General features: G+C 38.1%; 1 protein-coding gene across 1 annotated transcript; it reads right to left on the bottom strand.

The window, feature by feature from the left end:
• Positions 1-28: 28 nt before the first annotated feature.
• Positions 29-10,855, bottom strand: slc43a1a (solute carrier family 43 member 1a). The gene is made up of 15 exons (XM_055159109.1): positions 10,578-10,855; positions 7,200-7,360; positions 6,945-7,122; positions 6,488-6,543; positions 6,309-6,385; positions 3,260-3,352; positions 3,018-3,151; positions 2,798-2,928; positions 2,582-2,725; positions 2,466-2,498; positions 2,223-2,349; positions 2,026-2,155; positions 1,866-1,939; positions 1,520-1,643; positions 29-1,395 (listed from the first exon to the last, which is right to left on the bottom strand). Exons 2-15 carry the CDS (start codon positions 7,351-7,353, stop codon positions 1,201-1,203), a joined length of 1,650 nt encoding a protein of 549 aa, XP_055015084.1. The 5' UTR covers positions 7,354-7,360; positions 10,578-10,855; the 3' UTR covers positions 29-1,200.
• Positions 10,856-23,744: the final 12,889 nt, after the last annotated feature.

Genomic DNA, 23,744 nt, shown 5'->3' with positions numbered 1-23,744 from the left:
TGGGTATATCAGCAAGATTCACACAGCGTTTTCAGGCAGATGCTTATTTTAATGTGGAAAATGCATTGGGCATTGAATTAAAGTTTTATAGAAATGTTCTACTGAACCCTACAAAGCTTCCTTTAGCGTGTAATGCTGTATTTGACAACAATTGTACAAGTAGAAATTAACTATTTAGACACAGTAGTGACAAAGTACTAAGGTACAGTGACAACCGAAACATCTCGACTTGAAATATTAAAATACAGACACACAAAACCAAACATGTTTCATTGCTAAATTGATTTACAAAAAATAAATACCATAAAGGTACTAAAAGCAAGCGTACAAAAGCGACAACTAATATTTACAAAGAGCACAAGCTGAACTTGGTGCCAATTGTTCTTCATCAAAATGTTAAAACTACAAAGTCACATTTGTGTTGCCAAAACAAATGCTTCCCTTTTAATTCTAAAAAAAAAAAACTTGAAAAGACTTGCCCCCATTTTTTTGTGTATAACTAAGTATAAAAGTGTTGAATATTAACTGCTGCACTTGAAATAAGTCAAATTTATACATTTTCTACAGTCTTACCTGTTAAAATGACAAACAATATAACAATGTAAATGGGAAGATGATTAGAATAATATTTACAAATATGAAACATTGGGTGGACAAATGAAACAACACTGATATTTAGGAGGTAGATGATGTCTGGTGTCTACACAACCAGTCAATGCATGCCCCCCAGAGCTTTTAGCATGTTTATGACATAAAAATCTATATTTGTATTGATGGTCTAGGTTTGCAAAGTCTGGCTTGTGGTACATTACCAACAAAAACACTCAAAACTAAGTAACTAACTTGCACAAAGTACATTACTGAATACATTTAGATTAATATATTCATAGTTCTTTGGTTTCATGTTATGTTGGGGGGTATTTTCAAGTAACATGACATCCATAGTTTGCCATAAAGGTCAGGCTAGGATGAGTGAAATATATGGCTTTAAATCACTCTAATTTGGCTCCTGAAACAAAATAAAATAAATAAACATGCTCACTAGTCACAACAGTGGAAGTGAACAACACACTGTAGCAGATACAAAAGCATTAGTTATGCTTTAAAACTATGAAATAAAATTGATGCACCCCTGTAAAAATACATTTAGGCGCACGTGATGAATCCTATGTTTTCTTCACCCACCAACTGTTGGAAGCTTTATGCGTCTACTGCTGCAAAGCCGTTGGTGTGGGGCTTGTGGCCGTTGGCCACCGTTTCGTTCAGTGCCTGCATCTCTTGGTCCAACTGCTTCTCTCTGGCTTCTTTTTCCTTCAACAGATGTCGTCTATGGTAAAACAGGTAAGCGGGTAACAGGAACCCAGCCAGGGAGAAGATTAACAGGCCAAGGTTTATCTAAAAAAGTAGAAACAATAATTACAAACTCCTTTTCCTCTTTCCTTGGTCCATCACATTTATGAGAGAACACTAAAGTAGTGGCTCTTTTCCATTGCTGGTTTCTGCAGTATACTTTACATACCCAGTATGGATTTCCAGCCAGTGGCCCGAGCATTGCAATAAAGAGTGGCTGTTGCAGCAGAGCAACCACTGCGCTAATCATGGACTGGAGACCAGTCAGGGTCCCAAAATGGTTGGACGGGTATCTATGGGAGACAAAAGAGAAAAGTCACCATACACACACACTACATACAAATTCTAATCAGAAATGCACACAAGTATGCATTTATACCATTTAATTCTGTATTTCTGGTTATAAGGTTATAAATAATAAAGGTAACAACTACTGAACTACTTATAATTTAATTTAAAATAATTTATTTTGCATTACACCTTATATATTTTATGTATTTATCTATTTTACTTACACAGCAGCATAGAGACCTCCACAGCACGAGTGAATAAATCCTCGAACCATAGTATGAAGAATGAATGTCAGGATCTATAAAAGAAGAATAAACATTTTTTTATTTTTTAAAGAAGAATAAGATTTTTTGTAGTAGTAGTAGTAGTGTTTTGTTGTATTACTTGGAGAGGGAGATTGTCAATGAGACAACAGAATCCAAAAGCAATCAGAAGCAGGTTGGTAATGATGAAAGCTCTCATGGCATTGGTAATTTTCTGGATTTTACGATCTCTCTTAGGCCCGCAGCTTTTACTGAAAGTATAACACGATGTAGTAAATCACAGTACTGTTCAGGCAATCTCTCACTGAATTTAAGTACCTCTTTTCAGGAGTCTCTTTCTCATCGACACACTCTTTCATCTTCCAGTCCATAATGTAACCAATTAATGGACAAGTAGCAAGACAAAGCAGCTGCAGAGTACCAAAGATGGAGGAGTAGAAACTCACTAAAAGAAATGGATCACTTCAGCTTGTATAAGAGCTTATATACAATTATTAAAATTATTACAAAATTATATACAATATTGTCAAAAAGGACAACAGTTTCAACTGTGATGCTCACCTTTTTGCGCTGCCTCGGTTATGAGATCAGATGCTATAAAAATAAAAGCATTAACATACAAATATATCTACTTGTTTAGTTGCTAATTCATTACACATTATATTTTGGACACTTACATTGATCTCCATGGGTTACCATAAACTCGAGCATCTTATTCATTGCACCCATGAAGAAGATAATGCGTAGCTGAGACATCCCCATTGTGACAAGACTCCAGAGGAAAATGGGTGAGAAGACAGAACGGCGGAAGGGCACATTTTCTGAAAGAAGATTTTAGGTTTTAAGTACACCAGTATAGCATTTCTTTGATGTGTTTTGGTTTGTAAACGCACTGGCTGCAGGTTCAGGACTTGTGGCCAATTTCCCTGCAGAATGATGGTGCACATCTCCGTTCTTCTCTTGTAGTTTCTGTTCATCTGCCTTTGTGTCTGATCGTGGAAGCTCTTTTTTTGTAAGAATCTTGCTGTTAATCAGGCGTTTGATACAGTTTGTTATTTTGTAAGAAAAATAAATACATAAATAAAACTAGTTTAGAAGGAGAGAGTATATCACCTGTAGTCCACTTCATCAGGTGTTGGAAATCCTTCTATGGGCCAATTCAAGAAACAATTGAAAAAGACAAAACCAGCAAGTCCTGCCCACACCCACATAATCACATGGAAGGTCACTTGTGCATCATATATCAACTGAAAAACAGCACAAATGCATTGGCAAAATTGTATTATTGTTCTAATAATTTTCATATTATCTAATGCCCAGTGCCACCAATAGTCTTTATCATTTTTGCACAGTACCTTTACTCCAGGGAAGGTTACAGCAGAGGAGGCATAAGAGCCAATCATCAAAGACATAACTGTGGAGCTAAGAGCCCCAAACATGTTAGGAAGCTGCAAAAGAAGACAAAGTTTATAATGGCAACAATGAACCACAGTGTATAAATGATAGTGTTATGCTTTGGCCCGACAGAGGGCAGCCTGCTGCTGCCACAATAGGTCAACCTATAAAACCTGAGCAGTTCCTTCCCACTGAGCATGCACTCATTAACTTGTATTTGCCACAACACAGCAGCCTCATTAAACAAATATTAGTTTCCATGTCATGAGGACACAAGGAACAAAGTCGTGACCCAATTTGCAGCATGACCTCACAGTTCAAACTTGACAAAGCCTTACTTAAACACAACACATGGTCCTTATTTCTGCCATTTCAACAATTTCTCAAGATTAGAAATGACTACTCTAGTATACATTACTCAAAGCATGGGCACCGCACCAGGCACTAACACATTGTATATTAGGTTAGCCTATTTACAGTAAGAAGCTTAGCATTATCACAATGACCAATTGTGTGGTCAGTGCACTTAGTGTTTTTAATAACAATCTTAAATGGGTCAATATAAAATCACATGTGTGGGATTGTGGTGGTGGGTATGTATGTTTTGCAAACTCTTGCACCAACTAATCTTTTTAGGTTTCCAAAACTACCTTATAATTTCTTTATCTTTACTGCAGATACACTGGTTTAAGTCATATGAAAAAAAATAAAGGTGCACTAGGGAACGTTTTTCATGGGATATCCACACCTGTCACCTGCTTGACTCCATGGAGATTATTACACAGAATAATCCACATGGCAATGGCACTAAACTTAACCTCTAGTTTTCAATATCCCAAAAATCCCTTGAAAAACATCCATCCTGTGGGATCTCCTCTCCACAGATCTGACCTCTAAGTTTGCCTGTTACTGTCACCTGTTTGTCCCCATGAAGACAGATAAGTTTACTGCCACACTACACTGTGGAAAAATCTAATCAAAGCAATTACATCTAATATGTGTAACTGTATATTTTATTTTATTTTATTTTCTTGCAATTCAATTGCAAAAAAATTGAATATCATGAGTCTTTCTGAAATGAGAGAAAAAATAGTGAAGTATCTTGCATCTTTAAAGGAGCCAGTAAAATTTACCTTTGGCCACACTGGCCAAGTAGATAAGACAGTGATGACAGTTTGTGGCTGACAGAATCCAAAGAGGCACTCAAGGTCATTTTGTGCTGAAACTGAATTTCTGAGGGTTAAACAAGAAAACAAGTCTTTCCTGAGGATGTTTTGGGAAATTCAATGTGTGGATTAAGGATGGAAAAGCCTCCAGGAAAATGCTCTTAGACTGTTTCTTAGAATCAAAAGTTGTCATCACCAGACTCAAGAGCCTGCTCTAAGCATGTTTTGCCCTTCTCTCTCTAAAGCTAAAGATGGCAGAGTGAAATGTCACCTGAAGTTTACATTCAGATGGCAAACAGTCACAGTGAGTCTGTGTATGGGAGGAGTGTGCATGTGCCACTGCGTGTCTACAACAGATGGTGTCATTCCCATGATTGTGTTTCTAAGGGAGCTCATAAAAGACATATTTCACACATAGATATTCAACACATGTTATGGATGCAAATATTAACATAGAGACGAGAACTATAACATGTGACGCTAGGGCAAGTGAGAGTCAGAAAGTTTTCTTTTGGTCATTTTAAATTTGTACAGGCTTTATACCTGCTGTGCTCACTTACTTGGGTGATGTAAGCCTAATTAAAGCACTAGTCATTAAGTTAAATGGATTAAATTGTATCATAAATTCTAAAAACTCAGCTCAACTCAGCTGATAGTCATATGATTTTTAAAAATAATTATTAGTAATGTTATGCCTTACTTTGCTTTGTTACTTTAAATTCAAGATGTATTCAGTCTATCGAACTCACTTAAGAAACACTAAACCGGTCTCACACTGCACCTCAGCTCTGATTCCCTTTTACATTATACATGGAAATGTAGCTTCTGGGCATTTAAGGTTTGTTTATTTTTATCACTGTTCTTCTGTAAAAAAAAAAAAAAAAAAAAAAACTCCAGCACTGTCTCACTCTTATTTACTTTTATCACCATGATCTTCTGGTCCCTCTGACCTTCCTTAGTTATGGTATCCGTATAAGTTTGAAAAACCAACTAATAAGTTTGAGTACAACCTTTTAGCCTCCTTAAGATGTTGCTGAATAATTATTACAGTTTTTATTTTCTTTTTGATCTTTGGATTCTAAACTGACTTCCTCTTTTGTGTGCTTGAGCATAAGAACACTATAACATAATGTGCATTGTTTACATTAAGGGTATGTTTCAAGAAATATGTAAATACTGGATTAACTTTCAGCATGAAGGTAACTAAAAAGTTCTACTGAACACATTTCTGTCTAGCACACAAGACTGATTTTTTGCTTGGAGGACCTAAATGAATAATTTTGTGTGAAGTTAGTGTTCTTCAAAAACTTCTGGAACAACAAAACAGGAAAACAACTGTGACAGCAAAGCAAGAGAAGGTGACCATCAATATTTTAGATAGAGGAGAGTGGGCAGGACTTTCTTGAGGGTGTGTGACCAAGCCTGAATTTTCATTGGCGGAAACACAAATAGAAACACATTTTCCATTTGGGTGGTCATGTGCATATGTAAACATGTTTGTGCCAACCAAAAGTACAATTGAAATACTTGGCAGGACACAGAAGGACCCTATAGTTGATAATGCTGTGACCAGCTGCCACACAGCAGCACATGCCTAACAAGTAAACAGACTGCAGCTGAGAACCTCAATATTTCAAATAATAAACTCTAGCCATTGTTCCAGAAACAGTTTCTTAGAATGCATAGAAAGTTATGTAATCTTATAACACAGACAGAAAAAGATTTTACTTTATGTCACAATCTGCCAGTAATGTGTGATAAATCTGGACTCTACTCAAGCAAATGAAAAAACAGACAAGATACAATTGTTGTTATTTTAAAAAATACAATTTGAATTTCTCACCGTCAGAGAAGTGAAGGTCAAACAGATGCCCCCAAAGCCATTTAGAGAGAGAGCCAAAAAAATAAGTGCTGACAACTCTGCAAACAAATATAAAAGGCTATTTTTACCCCTTTTTCATGATCACAGAGCAATTTTAATGAAGGACATTCAACTGTGCATTGAGCTCAAGTGATACTTACTAACAGGGTCATAGGTGGACGCAGCCATCATAACACAAGACAGTCCAAAACAAGAGCTGAAAACCAAAACAAAAAATCTCTTACTTATACAATGTGTATCGACCTTTGGCGACTTGTTCATTAATAGTTTCTCGGACTGCATGTTATCCTTGCACGCCTTATGACATGTTTATACTTGTATAGTAAAATTTCTGAACTAACATTTTTGGAATGTAACCTCAACACATACTATCACAGCCTACTAAAGCTTACTACTGTAAGAGCTTAGCTTCACCTCACCTTCACCTTCACAATAACTTACACTGACTCATTACACACCCCTTTTAGGAATGTACTTGTACCAGTAACCTGAACATGGTTTATTTTACTTTTTAATAACTGCAACTCAACAATGCAAAGCATTTTAATAGTGATATGATAGGTACGTGAAGAAAATCACAACTTCACAAGAATTTACCTGCCCACAAGACGAATAGGGCGTGGGCCAAACCTATCCATGAGAATGCCAAGAGGCAGGGTAGTGGCACTGAGCAGGAAAGAGCCTATTGTGAAGCCCAGGTTTAGCATCTCCTCCTGGTCTACACATGTGCGCCATACTCCAGCAGAGTCATTACCCAAATGCACAGTCTGATTGTCTGTACAGAAACAAGAATGCTATGTGATACTCTGGAGGATGTCCATAACATACAACACCAATACTAAGGGACAATACCTAGGCAGAGGTGAGAGTAGAAACCTTCCTTTTTTAACATGATGAGCAGGGAGCCCCAGCCCAGAAGCACAGCTGAGCACAGCAGGTTCTCCAGCACCGCTGTCACTGCCATCCACCAGCGCCTCTTGTAGGCCTGGACCAGAGAAGGAGCCATAGCAGCTCTGTTGGAACAAATGAGGAACATTAAAAAGGAAGCAGTAAACATAACATTTCACTCATTCTATAAAACATTTTTCACAATTGTGCATCAAATCAAAGTGTGATGTAAAACTCCTGTGACCCAACAATGCCATTATTTGGATGTTATAACTAATTGGAAAGCAAACATACAGTGCATAGGGCACTACAGCTCGGTGAGAGTGACACTGACACTCACCTCAAAGGTCACATTTGGCTGTCCCATTTGGCTGTGAGGCCAAAAGTTAGTCTGAGGGAAAGGGGTCACTTGGAGTTTATAATCTGTCTCTGTCCCAACAGGAAAATCTTCTAGTTAGTCTTAATAAGAATGTCCCCATTGGTAGGGCAGCAATGACCTAATAGGTCTGATGTACCTTTGCGTGTGCCCATGGCTCTGTAGGTGCTCATGAGCCGTGTGGCTTAATAGAATTATACATACTCCAGTGAGCAGCTTTTGAGCTGAAACTGGGGTTGAAAAGAGGGATTTGTCTGTCATTGAGACCTCATTGTGAAAATCCACTTAGGACTCTCCCCAACAGAATGCACCCAACCAAGAAGAGCCCTCATTTCCTCACCCTCCCAATAAAAAAACAATAATGTTAATTACATTGTTCACAAAGGGATAAAGAATATTTGCGGGTGGGACACGCAAAAATTTAAATTTAAACTCTTACTTAAAAAAAAAAATGTCTCTGTCATGGTTTGTTATGGCTTTTGCCAATATAAGAACAGGACAAATAAAATATAGGCTAATATTTTCCAATCCAACAGTTACCTTGATGTTAATGTGTTGGTTGATATGTATTTGCATGGATGGAATATATATAAATATCATAATATCCAATGATCCTTATCAGAGTATAAATATATGCTCATAAGTGTTGATCAGCAGATATCATAAAATTATTGTAGGTCATTCTGGAGCATATGTTGCGTGTAAAGGTCACATAGATAGGGTTGCTGTGTTACTGTGACCACCATCAACACGCATGTGTAGTATTTGTTATCATCCACACAAACGTATCATATTCAAGAGCATATAAGGTCACAATCAAAACAAGCCTCTAGTGTAAACTATGGCGCACCACGGATCTATTATAATGGGCACATACACTGAATGACCAGCTATAAAATCCTAGAATCCTTTTACGTTAAAGACAATACCCAAGCTGCTGCTATCTCCTGCTTATCTCCCACATCCCTCGTGGCGATTCCCTTCCTACTTTACCAATTAATTGCCCAGTGCACAAAACTAGTGCCAGCACTCACAACAGACAAGAACATGATGCAAAACACTAGTGTTGGGACAGGAAAGTCAACAAAACAAAAACACCTTTGAACATAAAGGCCTATTCCTTTTTATGGCTGGCAGGTCATTGTGACTTGTGAGCCCGTGTCATAAAACCCAGGTGGGATGAGCAGGTGATGTCTGGACTGGAGAAATCTGGCCTATAAGGGCAATGGTTTCTGAAATACCTGAACACAGCAGCTGGTAAATGATGCAATGTTGCCAATGACAGGTGTGACCTGAGTTGAAGATAGGTTATTATATTTTTATTGTACTGTACAGCTGTAGGTAGCTTTTTGAAGAAACTGTACACTTGAGTACTTTTCTAGTAGCAGTACTCCTACTTAAGTAATATTTTTAGTGAAATAACAGTACTCTTACTTGAGTAAAATACTTGGTTCTTCTTGATGTCCTGTTGACAGTATTAAATGATTTGAACATTTGCACCACTCCTTCAGATATGATTTAATTTGTGTGTTTATCCTTTGAAAATACCACATTTTGTGCATTATTTAATGTTTAGTTCTTCCTAACTTTAAATAAAACATAATTCAAACTAAGTTACTCTTACTTGAGTAGTACTTTTCCCAAATACTTTTTTCCTCTTAAGTGAGTAGGCAAATTTCTTTGACCACTATTTTGTACTTCTGTTTTAGTAATAATATTATGAAGTAAGGTTACACTACAATTTTGGCTACTCAATCCACCTATAATAAAGTAAAAATGGGTGTTGTTTATATTGAAAAGCAAACTAGCTGAGTGACTTCTCTGTCTCTCACGCACTTTAAAGCTGATTTTCTGCCCATGAGACCTGTATTTATCAACCTCACCAGGCCATAAAGAGTCCCAGGGTAAACTCTTTATTCTCACAACTTTGTATAAAAATAAACGACACGCAGTTGGGGCCTCTGTTCTCTAAAGAGTCCTACAACGCAGCCCCATGATAACGATGCTGTGCTCAGTCTACAAGCAGCTGTCTCTCCCCGGGTATGACCTCAGTCTTGGGTCCTATTTCCAGCGTCGGGGGGCGGCCTCAGACAGCCACAACCCCCGTGCGTCCTGGAGCAAGTTTGGAGCCGCGTTCACGTGCATTACCACATTGTATCTACATTTCTAGACACCTTCCTATTTGAGAAACCAATAGATTGGACATACTGTAACAGATGTTGGCACAGAAAACCATCCGAATAGATTACATTTAAACACGGACACACATAAAACTAACAGATTAACAAAATTTAATTAACTAAATGCTTGCTTATGAGATGTATTTTCCATGTTTTTGGATTACTGTTATTTTTCAACAAACAAATATAAATGTTTATGGAAGAAGGACAATGTTTTAAATTCACGCTACCCTCTCCCTGTGTTACGTGCTCCCACGAACAGTGAACGCCCCAAACGTAAAACGTGACTACGCTCCTCTTAATCGATTAGCTAAAACAGTGAACATTTTGTATAAACTTTTCAATTAACAGCTTTATTGTGCTTACAATTGTGAAAAAATCTAACTTATGTAGTCAATTTATAAGTGAACAATAACGGTATCGGTTCAGTGTTATTTTAAGATTAGCATCGTGTAACTGTTGTAAACTAATTTCCGAAAACTGCCCGCTCTTTTGAGATTATCGTTATTATCACTCTCAGATTGATGTTTACTCTAGATGTTCACGGAAAGGTAACAGTATCTAGTTTAATCTAACTAAACACTTGAAATTAATAAAATAATTCAACATTACATATATTTTCCACAGACAAATGTACGTTTGTCTATGTCCTCATGCCACGTGTGTGTTACCGTAAGCCGGTCCTTCCATCCACCGCCTCCCCCGCAAAAAGCATGTCATTCAGGTAATACTACGCTTATTAACACAATCATACGACACATTAAACACAGAATAAAGTTGACTTACTTGTGCTGTAGTTTTATGACTTCTCAAACAAAGACTGGGTGTGAAGCAGCTGATGTTGGACAGGCCTATTTTTGTTGTTCAGTTTGTATTAAAACATTAAAATGTGTTGTTTCTAGTTCACAAATTGTTGATTGTTTTTTTTTTTTTTTGTTGTTGTTTTTTTTTTAAATTAAAGATAAAGTGGATAAAACTCAGGTATTTTCTTCCTGCTACTAGTTGTTTCCTGAAGTTGGGGCTGTTACTCTTGCTAGTTTTCCCTCTCAGCTTTCGTTACTAACTCCCCCTTCTTTTCCTAATTTGACTTCTAATGCCCTCCCTCTTGACTGTTTGAGGGGAGGAGAGTGGCAAGTCACTCACTGCCATGCTGCCATTCACTACTACACTCACTCACTAGTATAGCCTGTCTTGTGAGGATAACTTGAGGTTATATGGTTGAGTCTTGAGTAGTATTTGCTGATTGTCACATGGAATATATGTAAAATTATGTAAGAATGAATGAATAACTTGGTCTAAATCTAGATTCTGTTTGTTTACACTGTTAAGAGGACATGCATGGATTTCAAGGATATGCAAGATTAAAAGCACATGATGTTGTGAGAAAGCCAAAGCAAATGACTCCAGTAATGCATTCAACGTGATGTTTACATGCAACAACATACAACACTGGCACAACTTTTTTTTTTTTTTTTGTATTATTACAGGGGCCTAGTTCAATTGTCCTATCAAGATTTGAATGCCAGCATCTATCAACATCCCCTGAATATCATAGGGTTCTCTCAGTTTTCCAAAAGATAATCTTTGAAAGCAGGGTGTGGTTTATTTGTATTTGTGGTTTTGTCGTCTATGGTCATATTTTAAAAGCCTTAACAGTAAAAAGCTAGCTGGAACAGTTGCATGAGAAACTATATATGGCTGTGTTTTTCTGTCAACATAAATAGCTCTGTTACTCACCTACTATCCAGGTCCTGTGATCACATTTCCACAACAAATAACACACATGGCACTGTCTTGTAACTCATTATTTTCAGTTATAGTAAAATGTAAGGCATAACGGCCATAAATTTAGAATTTGATTTTTTAAATATACAGTAGGCCTCTATATAAGCAATGCAAGACTTAAATGGTTATTAGATTGTTCCAAAGACCTTTGACTCCAATTTTCAGAGGTTGTGTAGGTTTGATAGCTCAGCTCAAATTGATCCAGATCCGATTAATCTTACTTAGGCATAACCCCCTGTGTTTGCTCCACAAAGGTAAATCCGCACCCCACCAGGCGCTACAGGGAGAAGGACTTGAGTTTTCCATCTCAATTTGCAAGGTCATCCTTGACCCAAAATGCATCATAGCCACTAGAGATTGACCTGTATTATTTTTTTCATGGCAGATGCCTATTGCTTAGAATCCAGAGCAGCTGATTGCCGATAAGCTCTGGCAGATGGCAAAAATGTAGGGCCAATTTTTATTTATATTTTCCCCCAAATATTTGATTAGTAAAAATAATATCCACAGCAATTATATTTTGACATCTGCAGCTTTGTTTCACTTCAGTAGTGCAATTTTGTACTGTTCCCTTTGCATTAAAGTGTCCAAATAAGGCTTCATGTCTTTCAATTACCAAGGTGGTGAGCCACAAAATGTCTGACAATGATGGAAATTGACAGCCAATGGCCATTATATCGGTCTCTCTAATAGCCACTCATGAACATTTTATTCAGCGGCAAGGGTACAGATGATACCTCTAGACTTTAGTTCTTTCATCAGAATAATCCTGTTGGAATTTCTCTCCAGCTGTGGACACCAAGCTTCACCTTTGACCCCTGCAGTCCTAAGTCAAGACCATTTACTGTACACTGTATAAATCCCCTCAGAATGGGGCAGTAATTTAGTTTTCTCCAGGTGCATGCTAATGTAGTGTCTGAATAACTATCTATTATGCTATACTATAATTGCGCTTGTGTAAAGAAGTTAGGATATTGGTTATGGTTTAGATAATAAATCAGTATAACAACATAACACAAAAAACATATAATTGTAACAAACAGTATAATCTTTGACATGGGTATAAAGTAATATTTCAGAACTTTTGTGTTTGATTTTGTGTGAAACTTGAACCTTGACCAAGTCATATATTCAAAATCAGTTGTGCCTAATTTTTTTATCTGAAATTTTGTAAAGTTTTAATTTTTCTCACATGACAGAACAAATGAAATTGCAGTTGAAAACACTTAGTATGTCTCATTACACTGCACATACACTGTGATACATGCTGAATTGATTTGCATTTAAATTTGTTGAATGTGGATCTATTGTTTATTATTTGAAGGTGGTTTAAGTTTATGTTGGCCTTATGTTGGCTGTTACCCTCTGCTCCTCACTCTTCAGAGCGCTCTCCAGACCTTCTCTCTGTATGATCAGGCAGCTCTGTTTTGTTTTTGGTTGTTATCTCTCAAACTGTATCAATAGATTCTATTCCAGTGTCTAAACTGGAGGTGAGCTCCTTTTCTCTCTGTCTTCTAATTTGCACCCCTGTTGGTTGCACATGTTGAGTTGATCAGAGTTTATCTTATCAGCATTGGCCAATATCTTGGGACTTGACTTTTTTTTTTTTTTTTGTAGCCCTTCTAGGCTCATCATCCTTATAATAAAATGACTCTGGCCGATTAGAGGAAGCAAGTTCCTATATCAAATTGTCTATTCTGGCTGTTTTATATTGGTAGAAAAAAAAATTGACCTGAATATGCTCTTGTAATTCCCTTTTCCTTCTTTTTGAGTGTCAACCTTATTGTATCAGTTCTTGGTCGCAGGTCTCCTCAACCACATTGAAAAGTCTCTGTTCATTATACAAATTGGCCCTTAAGGTCCTTGACAAAAAGTCCAGACATTGGCACCACTGTGAAATTTTAAAGAAACATAACCTATTTAACTTTGAAAAGTTTAAATATTCTTAAATTATTATATTAAATTATAAAAATATATATATATAAAAAAATATTATTTGTAAGTGTCTTAACTCTGATGTACCACTGAATTCAGAATTTGCCACATACTGCACACACAGAGCAACTACAAGAAGTGCTAGTAGTGGTAATTATGTTGTCCCAATGTACAGGACAACTCTTGGTCAGTCCTCTTTCTCTGCCAGAGGGGCTAGACTGTGGAACTTCTTACCAGCTGATTTAAAATAGGAAACAAATAGCCACACATTTAAAAGTGAATTTAAACTATTGTATGTTTCTAACCAAAAATGCTCCCACTGAAAATATAATAATGCTTAATATTTCTTATCTGCATGTAACTAATGTGTCTTGTCCTAGATTTTCTTCTACGGACAGGTGTTGAAAACTAGCACTTAATAAACATAAATCAATTTTGAAAATAGTTTGATACTCTCTCCTGGGCGTTTAAGGCATGCTACTTTATCATTGTGCTGAGCTCTCCCTCCCTCCAACTTCTTGCAGAGCTCCTGACAAGGCAAACGGCTCCTGCAGCCGCTCGTCAGGTATTGGCTCTAGAGGGCCCTCTGTTGGTGTGGGACATGTGAGTACAGCCTCTCTAGGTAGCAGGGCTCATTGAAGAGTTTATTCTTTTCAAAGGTGAACTTGTGGCAAGGATTTATGATCATTCTTTCATTTAATAACATTTTCAGGCAAATTTTACCACATTTTTGACAAAAATATAATCTGATTATTGTTATTGGGTGAATAAAAAAGAAAAAAAAATATCCCAATCCCAGTCCTTATTTGACTAATGATAGAACAAAGTTGAACATCTAACATTATATTGATGTTAGATGTTATAAGGATGCTCATGGAAATTTCATGTTAATGAAGCTTTTGTATTAATTATTTGTATTGCTTTATTGGGCTCCTCTCATGAAATAACTCAAGTCTGTTGATCTTTTTGAAAATAAAATGCATGACATGCAAGTATGGTTTAAGTTTAAATTCTTATCATGGTGACTTTGGCAGGTCAGGATAATATTTGCTTCTTGATACAATGCCACAAATCATTTGAGATTCAACAATACTGACCAAAGGACCTCTTACTTCTTGCCTTTTCTTCATGAATGTATTTTGGCAGGGCCATTACCCCTTGGAAGTTTGGCTGTCATTCCAGTCTATTTCTACTTTGTACTGCATATATTTGGCAGGTATGATAGCAGAGCCCTGGAGTTTTTGGAACAGCTTTGGAAACATTTGCAGACTGACAGGCGTCAACATCATCTTACAGGAGAGATGTGGGGAATTGAATATAATCCAGACTTTACTTTTTATCTCGTAGAGAAATTTGATGCTTTTCCCAGCAGTGGCCAAATTTTGAGATTTGAAATGTCAAAACAATAATACGACACATTGAATTTGTTAACGTTATTTAAATCAGTTTACTTTCTGTACAAATATCTTTAGTCTTTATATCTTCATTAATTAAATAGACGGTGAAGGTGCAGCGAGCTTTACTAGTTTGAATAAATTCCACATTTAGATATAATGTTGTATATTTCTGAATAATTCTTATTTAATTTTAAATTGATACTGATTAAGATGCACCTGAAACAGTATTATGCGTGTGTAACAAGGCCAAATAAACCCACAGGGTGACAATTATTTTTTAATTATAAATGTTCTTTAGTGCCATCAGTAAGTTTTCTATTGACCTTAAAACACCCTATAGCCCTGCTACCATTTTGACATAGTGAAGGACACACTGATTAGACCTAATTATCATTCTTCAATACTTAAATAAGGTCCAGGCATCTAAGCAAAAGCACACACAGAAAATATGGTTTTAATTTTTATTATTGTGTGAGGACAGTTGGTCGGTTGGCAGGCGAGCGGGTGCGTCTCACGGTACCTGAAACATAAAACATATCTAATCCCATGATTTGATTAGCACAAGGCCATAACACATCATTCTTCTCAGCTCCCAAACGACACACAGGTGGTGAAGCTTAGCTCACAGCTCATGACGGGATAATAGTAGCTCTCATTGCTGACCACAGGGGGGCAACAGAGGCCCATAAACACAGCAAGGCGCTCCTTTACGAGGAAGCGCCATTTAACCTCTTTAATTACTGGCGAATCATTTAGGAAACTGTACTGTGAGTAAAAACAAAACGGTTTACAGTGTTGTTAGATTCAGAGCAGGCGCTTTCCCCGCTAATCTATCCCAGCTTTTTTCTCAAACTCTAAAAGAAAGCAGTCTACACTTCTTTTTGATACATCCAACCTTATCCTCTCTGCAGTTAATGTGAAAACATTACTGTACATATAACTGTACATATAACTCTGACCAGTCTTACTTTTTCACCATTTGTTTTAATTACACCAATTCTGCCCAAAAAACTCACTCTCCTCTCTGCATCATACAGCTCACTTTTGTGGGTGCAGCTTTTTTGAACAAGACTTTTAGACAAATAGATTCTGGAAATCAAACCAAAAAGCTCTTCAGGAATGTGTTCAGAACGCAGACTGAACATGATATATGCAGATCTAAAGCAGTCAAGGTACAAGCAGCATGTGCGACTCTCAGACAGACACAAATACAGGCAGACTTTATCTAGACAATAGTTTATTGCAAGGCTTTCCAGACCATATGAATTTCTATTTTCCCTATACTGTGATCAGTGCATGATGTGAGCTGGAAGACATTGAATATAATTGCCTAAACTGACTCTGATGTGGAGGAACTGGTGGACTACATGGAGGTCTAGTGACTGACACTACTTAATACTAGTTTGGTCTATTTGCAATTTGCATAGAAGGTAATAAACATGTCAGTGTTTTACTTTCCTTTGAGACATACAGATGTACAACAGACAGATGTACAAAGATATATTATAATGATATCAATCAGCCTCATAAGTGAGAAAAGCTGTTCCTTCAGAAGTTCAGGTTCAACTTGACCTGCTTTCATGGGGCACATGGATCTTCTTCAGGGCAGAAAGCACTGGCTGCCACTAGCCTTCATGCTGTTTATGAGCACACTCCTGCTTTGTAGCTCAACAGGCAGGCCATGGCACCAGCTGTGCTGTGGTTAGGGGTTAGACTCCCACTGTGGTTCCTCAAATTGGAACTGGATGTTCGCTCTACACAGCAACGCCAATAATAGAAAGAATCCTTCAAATTGCTAATGGTGCATTTGTGCCCTTTGAGCCGAGTAGGTGCCTAAAAGTAATTAACACATTTAACATTTTTCTTCCATGGGCCTCCTGCTGTCTGAGAACTGACAGCCACCACTGAGAACAGTGTAAAATCAAAGGGATCCTGTGGTGCCGTTGGGCCTGTGGGCCAATCAGACGTCTACCTCTGGCTTGAATTATGACATGAAGCTCTAAAGCCAGAGTCAAAGGAACCCTGAGTGTGCATAAAAAACATTCTGGCTGGTATAGAACAGCATATTTACATGAATATGGAATAATTACATGACAGTGTTGTGACCGCAGGCGACAGCGCATGATGGATGAGTAGAGAGAAGAGAGAGCATGAAGATGGCGACAGGAGTAAGAGACTGGCAGCTGCTGTAACACCAACCTCAGCTCAGGAGAAAACAAAAGATGAGAAGAGGGTCTACGTCCTCAGTGCAGCCCTTCTGGTGCATTCTTCTATTTCTTCCTTTTAAGGCCACAGCCCACAATGAGTTGAAGGAGATAATGAGAGTCTACAGCCGAGAGTAACTCTGAGAAGAGGTGTGTGAGTCCAGTCCATAGACTGAGGCAGTGGGACAAAGATCCGCAGTGATAACGACTAAGACAGTGGTGTACACAGTCTGCAGGACGAGAGAGACTCAGAGCAGCGCACGATAAGATCAAGCATTAACTTAAAAGCATACTTTAATGAAAGTCCTCCATGAGCTTTACAGAGGCTCACATGGGTCCCTCATCGGTTAGGAAAATATTATCAGTGAGCCGACCAATACGTTTCTGTACTTCTCACATTTATTCAAGCCTCCTGAGTAATACCTTTATAGTTTAAAAGTGAAGAGGTCAAGGTTAACTATCCCCAGGTTTAAAAGTATCCGTTTTATTATGTGTCTACAGAGTAATAACAGCTCCCAGAATTGCCTGATAAAAGAGACTTCACATTCAGGAGGTGACATGTAAAACAATATGAGGAAACAGACACCAATGAGTCTCCAGACAAAAGCCACTGTAACAAGTGTTTCTCAGCATCTTTGTGGTCCTTCAGTTTCCTTAGATCAGCCCACAGACACAAACGACAATAGTCAGTCTAATGGAAAACAAATCGCCAAGAAATACTCTACTGTGACGTACTGAAAAAAGCTCTTTGGCCTAATTTAAGACTCAAGTCTGTTTTGCTGCACTCCTCTTTATTTTGCTTTCCCATTCATTCACTCTGCGTCCCTAAACCACAACACTTGTGAGAAATCATTCCCAGCTGTCAGCACTTTGATTTGATTGTACAACATGTCAATCAAGTTGTGGCACGTTGGAGAAAATCAAATTCTAGTCACTCGTTATTTCAGTTCCCACTGAGCCCTTTGTACCGGGGGATTAGCTTTGACTGTCGGTGCGGTGCAGTCAGGCTGAAACTGACCAGCGCATCTGATCTTTGTTCTGTCTACAGCGGCAAACTGCACATGAAAGCACTAACTTATTCAAAACAACTTGTTGGGGTTGGCTTTGATATTTTTTTGCTCCCAGCAGAACATTCTTGCATGGCAGGGTTTGCATGGCAGCTGTGTCTATACATCTCTGTTTTACATTCATGATCTTAAGTCTTTTTGAATGCCCAACGCTAACAGGCAATTTCACATAGGATACTGATTATGAGGTGAGAATAATGTCTTTACAAAACTCTCCCATTTAAAAACACACTTTCCCAGTCTAACAAGTTAAAATGTCTGCATGTTTGGCCCTTGTTCAGTCAGTTTAAAAGTTAAGAGTTCAAATCTGTCATGCATCAAACTCTTTGCCACAAATGGGATGTGATTCCAGCTCATGCAGATCCATCCATGAGTCTGGCCTGAAAACAGAAAAACCCGATGTCCTTGTCTTGCATTAAGCATTCTTTCTCGTTGATCAACCGTTTGTGTCCACCCAGACAAATGTGAGCATGTCTGTTTTTCGGTCCAGTCTTGTCTGATTGTGCTCAAACCAAAAAGACAAATCAGACAGCGTAACGGTATGAAGAAAGGAGATCACATTACTTTACGGTTCATAAGAGAACTGTATGTAGATATGCCCTTTGTATTCAATACAGCTTTCAGGTCCAAAACCGCAAAAGAACATAGTTGTCACTATATAGTGCAGTGTAGAACAAGGACACTAGATGATTAAGAGAAAAACAACATAGCAAAGCTGTACTAGTAAAAAACACTTTTTAAAATATGAATAAAAATGTATCTGTTTGTATTAGCATTCAAGATGCTCAAAGATACTTGACCATTTTGTGCGTTATTCATTCACTCCATAGTAAGGTATGACTCACAGATGTATCACAGTATCACAGATGCTGTGGATGACCAATGGAAGTGAGCCTGTCAATCCGCGCCACTGGTTTCTCCAACCTTGCTTAAGTGTCTTGCTTAAGGACACAACTAGTGCAGGTGAGGTTAAAACTGCCATCAATCGGGGTGGATGAGCACTCTACCAACTGAGCCACTGCCGCCAAAGCAAACCTTGTCTTCCTGAAAAGACTTGATGCGCACAAGATTATATAGGGATTTAGGAGACAGAAGCCAGAGGCTGTTTAGATTAAGATTAAAGTGGGAATATACACATATGTTCACGTTTGCTTCTAATTGACACAGAAAGATGTGTTAAGACTCATCTGTGACGTTCAGTTCCTCCATAATCTTTGTCTCTTGGCTCCCAGACAGTTTAAAAGCTTTCTATTTACGTTTCACACCATTCTCCCATTCTGAGTTTGCTGTGAAGGAGCAAGCGCTGCAAGACATCCAGGTTTTGGCTGGACAGCTGCTCCAAAACAGTTATTTAAGTCTCTTAACCAACCATGACTTGTCAAACATGTAGTGTAGACCGCGACACGGCAATATGTATAACGCCTCATTGATTCTCACCCAAGGCCCCAGGGAAAATAAAAGAAAAAAAAAAAATACAAATTTACTCTTACACTCCAGTGCACCTATTAATCAAATATGTGATTTTACAAGCAACACAGGAGCCTGTCATAAAATTTAAATGTGTATTGGAAGGTGCTTAAATACTGGATTCGTGTTAGAAAGATTTGGCTCAGACAACAAAGGTACAGGGAATCACCTTACGTTTGAATACACTTGCCTGCTGTTCTATGTAGCACAGCCCTCTTGTGTTTTTCATCTGTTTGTGCTTGTGCCAGTGTCTGTCACTTATTCAATATATTAGATGCCGTCAAACATCCTTCATCCCTCATCTGCCCGTCATCTGGCTCTACTTTTCCTTTTTTAAAGTAGCCACCACCACCTGTTTTCTATGTCCACCAAACTGTTCACAACACAACCAACACACAAAATAAGAAACAGGGAGACAAAAATATTAAACATAAAAACTAAAAGGTCTGATCACTTCTGTTCAATGCATTAAGACTCAGGACACCAAATACTAAAAATACTAGAATGAATCTTCTTTTTTCTCCCCTTTCACATATATTTTTATGTTATTTTTTTCACACACACACACACACACACCCACACATACACACACACACACACATATATATATATTTATTTATATTTGTATATGTAAAATCAAGCTAATAACTTGAAATGAGATCACTAACACTATTTTGTCTCTATTCCACTAATTGCTTTAGAAAACTTGTTGAGAAGCTGAACAACAGGAGTTGACAGCTGACAGTGTTTTTTTTTTTTTTTTTTCAATTACAAAAGTCAACAGCCCAGAGAAAACATAAAAGAGCTCATACTCCTCTGCGGTTTTACTCACACGGATCAGTCATTGATTAGGCCATAAATCAACCTCATCCTATGCCTTGGGTGTTGGAGTGCCCCCCCAATGATGTGGCCCAACCCTGCACCTTGCAGCGACGTGAGCGGAGGCGGGACATCCCATATTGTGGCAGAAACCCAGCAGGGAGAGGCCAGGTGGGGCAAGTACAGCAGCAGCAAGGGGAAAATAGTAATGAGGGTTTGGTCATGGAAAAAAACTGACTTGGGATTAGAGATTGTTATTTTTAAACGACAGGGAGGGATGAGGAAAGAAAACAGAGAAGGGTTAAGGAGGGATACAAATGTGTTAAAAGGACAAAAGGAGGGGAAGATGGGCTAAATCAAATGCTGTGTTGAACTGCCAAGATGCTAAAATGGGGCAGACAGATACAGAGTACAAGAAGAGCACATGGAGGAATGCAGTAAATCCCTGAGCGACCGAACAATCCTCTGGAGAAAGAAAAGAGGAATTTTTATGTGCTGCAGGTGAGCAGAACGGAGAAGGGAGGGAGACAGAGATAGACAGATGGAAAAAGAGGAGCGCGGGGGTGGCCCGGGGAATTGGAGGGAAGCGTGAAAGGGTTCGATTGTAGAGGAGAGAAAACAGGGGACATGCAGGGTAAGAAGAGAGAAAATGACACAAAGTGGTTTAAAATGGCTACCTGGGTGGTTGGACAAGATGGATGGACATGGAGAAGGAGGGCAAATGGGGCAGAGGACTAATGCTGAAAAGTAGACAAGACAAATTTAGAGGGCCAGACACAGAGTAGGAGAGAAACCTGACAACACTGTGTCTGTGTGAATTATAGCTGCTTTGAGATGGGCCTTCTTAGTTACTTTGAAATAGTCATGTGAAATAGTGATCATTCTGGTTGTGTGTATAAACAAAAAAAAAAATCTTTATTACAGCTCGTCTATTATTTTGAATTGAATATTTTGTGCCATGACTCAATGTTTATTTCTTGTTTAGATGCAAACTGTCTGCAATCATTTAACTTTATAGCTACCCACACTTGACCTTTAAGTTGAGAGGATTTACTCCAAAAGGCAAACGTTTAAAAGACAACAAAAAGATGGGGTTAGTCTGGAAGAGGAAGAAACGCAGCAAAGAGCAAATAAAAGTTTTGTAGCATGACAGTTGCACAGACTCATCTGGGGCTGAGATCACAGGCTGCCCGTCAGACAGACAGCACATGTGCCGTGGGTTTAAAGCAGAGACAAACTGTTCTTCTTTCAGCAGCTGCCTCATGCACCTAACAAGCCAATAATGTCAATGGCTTGTCAATCACATTATCTTTTCTCATCAAACGTGTCTAGAGTTGGGTCCTAGGCCACTAACAGGGCCCCTCTCTCCTGTATCTTATTAGTTACAGCTATTTGTCTGTTCACTGCTGACAGACACAACAAGAGCAGGCAAAGCAAAGCAGACAGATTTGTGCTGAGTGATTGTCGGTAGATAGCAATGCATGACAAGTCTTATTCCAATGAAGCTGCGGCACAATCGAGATAATGATTCACACACGTGCTGTGTTTGCAAGCCCACACAGGGGCACGCATTACGCCCGTCGTCATCCATGCAGCTAGCACACAAGCTGCCTTTGTCGACAACTGGCGGCCTCTCAGTGACTGCTTTCTAAATGTAAAAAACACAGTGTCTCATGCTTGAGTGTGTGTATATAAGTGATCTGAGTTAACCCTTAGCCCTGTTTAGTGAAAGTAATGATGTGTAATCGCTGACAAAGTCTACCTCGCTTCATACAAGTCACTTCCTGTGTGACTAAAGGGATTACACTAAATATTTATTAACAAAATAATGCAAGCAAATTATGTTTACTTATTTTTCCAGATTACTTCCCCTTACTATCATCCTTAAAGTGATATTACAGCACTTACTTGGTTATATCGTACCAGTACGGGAGTTTTACTTGACTAGTCAATTGTTATTAATTCATTATATTCAATTATTTTAAATCAAGACCTGACCATGTCATCATCATTTGTTTTAATATATTTAAAGGTGCACCTAACTTCTGGTGGAGGATGTGCCACATTGCCTGTAATGTTTCACAGTACGGTATTACATTCATCAAACATGTATTTATTAAATTGCAGATGTTTTTAATGCTCAAAAATATCTTGACCTGGTAGCATCACCTACTTTTGTTCTGGATAATATAGATACGTACATTCTGCACCAGATCTGCACCAGAAAAGTTGCAAGTAAATTTGACGTGCAAGAAAATTTGATGTTTTAACTCTTATCCCCTGCTCCATTAGTTTAGTTTATTTGCTCAAAGCATTATGACATTAGCAAATAGGCCAAAACAAATGATACAAAAGTGTACAAAACAAAATCATGCTCATAATAAACATGATCCATTTTGTGTTATTAGATACTTGTATTGCTGTAGTTTGATGTTTTAAAGTTGTGCACTTCTCAAACCAGTATAATGCTTCTCGGGATGTGTGCGTTTAGGATTATTTTTTTAGGAGGAAGCTGTGCGGTTGTGTGCAGGTGTATACCTCGGAGGTGATGGAAAGGGAGATTCTCATTGATCCTTTAATATGTGCCCTGTGGCAGTAGAGCACATGGTAAAAAAGAGTCCAAAGCAATAAAGACAAACAAAGAAGAAAAAAGACAATAAGTAAAGATCTTATAAAAGAGCTAGAGGTGACCACATAGCAGACATGATGCGGTGGGTGCATTAACACAAGACAGAAGAGATTTGAGGTGGTTGTCCTGGGATTATCAGGGTGTCTTTGTACCTGGGACTGGTTTGGCTCATGTAAATCCCTCAATGTCACAGCACCCAGCAATGTTTTTGGAAGAAGAGCTTCGTGAGATAATGCGATCCCAAAGGGAAAGCACTAAAAGGGGGAGAGATCAATCAGAAGGGTTAGACAAAGATGAAAGGCAAAATGGGACATCATAAATTTTCACCAGGACAGACAAATAATAAACTTTTGCACCCCACCTCCCTGGCTTTATTTTAATGCATGAATATGAGCCAGTCTTTGTTTCCCCCAAAAAGCCAAGACCCCAAACTCCTCTCCCTGTGCCAATGACTTAAACCCATCTATAAAATTTCAAACATTGACTTCCCATTCATTTTTCCATTTCATAATGTGTTCCCAAATGAGTAGTAACAAGACATTGTGTAGAAAAGCTAAGATTTATTCTTTGAGTATTTTCACACAGTAAAAATAATAAATAAACATCTCTCTCAATAAATACTTTAGAGATACAGTATATTCAACAAAGCC

Source organism: Boleophthalmus pectinirostris, unplaced genomic scaffold (genome assembly GCF_026225935.1).
Source record: "Boleophthalmus pectinirostris isolate CB_2022bp ecotype Guang Dong unplaced genomic scaffold, ASM2622593v1 HiC_scaffold_23, whole genome shotgun sequence".
Classification (NCBI taxonomy): domain Eukaryota; kingdom Metazoa; phylum Chordata; class Actinopteri; order Gobiiformes; family Gobiidae; genus Boleophthalmus; species Boleophthalmus pectinirostris.
Note: the sequence above shows the minus strand (reverse complement) of the source record. Positions and strands in the feature narration are given on the sequence as shown.